The sequence below is a fragment of the Lathyrus oleraceus genome, chromosome 5 (assembly GCF_024323335.1).
Source record: "Lathyrus oleraceus cultivar Zhongwan6 chromosome 5, CAAS_Psat_ZW6_1.0, whole genome shotgun sequence".
Taxonomy (NCBI): domain Eukaryota; kingdom Viridiplantae; phylum Streptophyta; class Magnoliopsida; order Fabales; family Fabaceae; genus Lathyrus; species Lathyrus oleraceus.
In genome coordinates this window covers 602,635,879-602,639,196 of record NC_066583.1, presented here as the reverse complement: position 1 = coordinate 602,639,196, position 3,318 = coordinate 602,635,879, and the positions used below count along the sequence as shown (strand labels likewise).

The 3,318-nt window shown below is 26.6% G+C and overlaps 1 protein-coding gene across 1 annotated transcript; it reads right to left on the bottom strand.

The window, feature by feature from the left end:
• Positions 1-618: 618 nt before the first annotated feature.
• LOC127086907 (early nodulin-like protein 2) lies at positions 619-2,226 on the bottom strand. The gene is made up of 2 exons (XM_051027730.1): positions 1,947-2,226; positions 619-1,224 (listed from the first exon to the last, which is right to left on the bottom strand). Exons 1-2 carry the CDS (start codon positions 2,119-2,121, stop codon positions 818-820), a joined length of 582 nt encoding a protein of 193 aa, XP_050883687.1. The 5' UTR covers positions 2,122-2,226; the 3' UTR covers positions 619-817.
• Between the last annotated feature and the right edge of the window lie 1,092 nt (positions 2,227-3,318).

The window sequence follows — 3,318 nt, the reverse complement described above, 5'->3', positions numbered from 1 at the left end:
TCAAAATATCGTTCTGGAGACATTTTTTAAGATGATTTATTATGTCCGCAAAAACTTGGAAGTTTTGTTGCTGAACCGTCTGATACATGTTGTTCATCAATTCATGAGCTCCTTACAGGTCATAATTAGCCTGCAAGAGCTAGAATTTTGTTTCTGGACCATCTGATACATTGTTGTTCATCAATTCATGAGCTCCTTACGGATCATAATTAGCATGTAAGAGATGGAAATCAGAAAGTCTTTCACAGCGGATTATTGCAGATGATCTGAAGGAATGTTTGCCTAGGTGGAATTATAGAGTGGATTCGATGAATTAATTAGGGCTTGCAATTAACCAAAAAATAATAGATATATTCATTTTATTTTGATTTGCACCTATATTCATATATTTAAGATTTAACATGTTCAAAAGAAATATTTTTCAAAATTTGAAGAAAGATGAAGAAGAGGTGGAGGTTGTTGATTCTTGTGACCTAATGATAATGAATGAAAAGAAATATAGTTATAATTTCTTCAAATTTCACTCAAATTTCATTGGTTTAATAATCGACCTGATTTTTAAATTATTATTTTTGTGGTAAAATATATGTACATAGTAAATAAGTATTTGAAGATAAATTTTCACACTTTAAAAACGTACTAGCAGATATTCATCTGACTTATATAAAAATATGATAATTAATAAGACATAATAAATAAAATTCAAACAATGAAACAAAAAATAGTTTGAGACATAATCACAAACTACTAAAAAAAAACACAAAACTCAACCCTAACAAACCACAAACAAAAGAAACAACATAGGATACCCACGTTCTTAGAAAACAAAGCTTCCTAAGACTAAAGCAAACCCAACACTAACACCAATTGAACCACTTAACATAGGTGAACCCGAAGGAGCGGGTGAATTCGCCGGAGTATTATCAACGGTGGAATTAGGTGAATGAGTATTCTCCTCCGGTAAATCAGCCGGAGAAGGTGATGATGATGGACCATGATGATGTTTACGATGGTGGTTTGGAGACAAAACCACCACGATAATCTTCTCACCTTTTTGGCAATTTTCAACATTTCCACTAATGAAGAAAAAAGGACCTGACCTCTCAAATTTGAAAATTGAGTTTCCACCGTCCATTTTGAGAATTGGATTGCTGGTATTGCATGAGTTGTAGTCTTGGTTATTTACCACCAACACTGAATCAGATCCTTTGTTATACTTGAAATCTACATTAAAAAAAAATCACCAAAAATATAATAAGTTAATACTTCTATTTTCATTTTAAAAATAAAATAATTATAAAATTATTTAATTTTTATCTAAATAAATTTTTATTTTTATTATATATTGTTTAAAATAAATTTTTATTGTCATACTTGAAAGCTACATTAATAATCTTATTTTCATATATATTAATTTTAATATTTTTTTTTTCATTCTAGACAAAAGTCCAACCAATATACAAAACGTATTAGCTAAGAAAGACTAGAACTTTGGGAAAGTAAACATTATTCATAAAAATACTCCATTGACCATTTAATTTAAAACACTTTCCAAGAGTTTACTAGCACCTTTTGGATGAAGTTAAAACAAACTTATCATAATTATAAGAAATAAATATTTATACAAAGACTAAAACTTAGGGGAAAATAAAAGTAACTTACGTATATAATTTTTTTTTTTTTGGAAATCCTAACTCACACAAAATATTCTCTCTATAATTTCTAACTCAATTGGCATAAACAAATATTTATATGTTTCTAGAAAATAAACTCTAATTTTCTCTGTAAATTATAAATTATAACTCAACTGATAAAAATTGATAGTGACATGTTTGGTGCATAATACTCAAAATTCGTTTATACTGTTTCATAAAAAAAAACTATATTGTCACTATAAAGTTGAGATTTAGAGATAAAAACAAGAGGAAAAACTAGATTTGACTTACAAAGTGTATCATTGATCTGAAACCTGTTTTTCTGAGCCCAAGGACTGTACCATTGTGAGGGTTTCACAGCCCAGCCATCTTTGCCACCAACGTTGAACTTGTAACCATATGACAATGAAGAGGTGAGAAAGAGAATTGACATGAACAAGAAGAAACCAGACTTCATCATTGCCATTGATTAATATGATATATATTACTTAGATTTTACTAATAGAGAAAAACTCTAATAATATGATTTTCTGGTTGGAATATGAAAAATGGAGGAGTAGAAGTGTTTATATATAGTGAGGTCAAGGTGAAGTGACCGTTCAAAACTTTAGGCGTTTTATAATATATGATGATATTAAACGCCGGCCTCGTTTTCCTCTAATTATTGTTATTAAAATTTTGGTGACAGTTGTTATCAGATATTTTTTAATATTAGTATTAAGATATGAATGATACAATTTTTTTATTTTAATTTTAATTTATTTACTTATTTTTTATTTAAATTATTAGAGTTTTACAATTAAAGGAAACTTTGCGTTTTCTAGAAGCAAAAATAAGAAAGGAAAGTTTGAGTTTAAAAGTGATATGAAATTAAATAAAATTATATGATAATATTATATTAAAAAACTTAAAAGGATAGAGATGGAATGTAGAAAGAAAGAATGAGAGAAAAATATAACATTACATTATTATATGCTATTAAAGTATTACGCTTTATGATGCAATAGACATAACTTTTGTAACTTATAGGAATGTGAGTGATCACATTACCATTAAAATTTTCATTAAAAATATAGTTATACACTAAAGAAAGGTGTAGATGTTAAAAAATGTGGAAGACTAAAAGGAAAGAGAGGATGTTTAAAAGACTTGTCCTTAGATGGGTATTAAATATATTCCTCATTAATATTGAGATTAAATAAAATGCAAAGACGAAAAAGTTCTAATAAAAAAATGATACAATAATCTTTGTGTGGTATCTTTAAATTTCTTGCCAAATATTCAATGGAATAAAAAAATCGTGTCCCCACATATTATATTAAAAGATGACTCATCGAGATTTCTTTTGCTATATAAATTTTATGTCTTCTATTATAAAATTTATGTTAAAACAATTTTTTGAAATCTATTTTTAAATTTATTTTTTTGTTCGATGACTAATTTATATGTTCAGTCTGATCACTTATAAATAAAATTTATTTTTTATTTATTTATTCAACATTTGATGTATAGTATGTTATATAAAAAAATTGCTTATAGTATAGTATAAAAAATGAAGAGGTGTCATGTTCTTTCATTTTCTATACTATTTTAATATAAAATATGACTTACATATGTTTAAACATAAGTACATGCAATCAAAATTTTCTAGAGGCTATATTAT

Bases quoted from the DNA above. Each gene is read 5' to 3' on its own strand.
- LOC127086907 (XM_051027730.1), bottom strand. From the start codon at position 2,121: ATGGCAATGATGAAGTCTGGTTTCTTCTTGTTCATGTCAATTCTCTTT. The intron at 1,225-1,946 runs GTAAGTCAAATC...TTTTTAATGTAG, and splicing joins TCAGATCAATGATACACTTT to ATTTCAAGTATAACAAAGGA.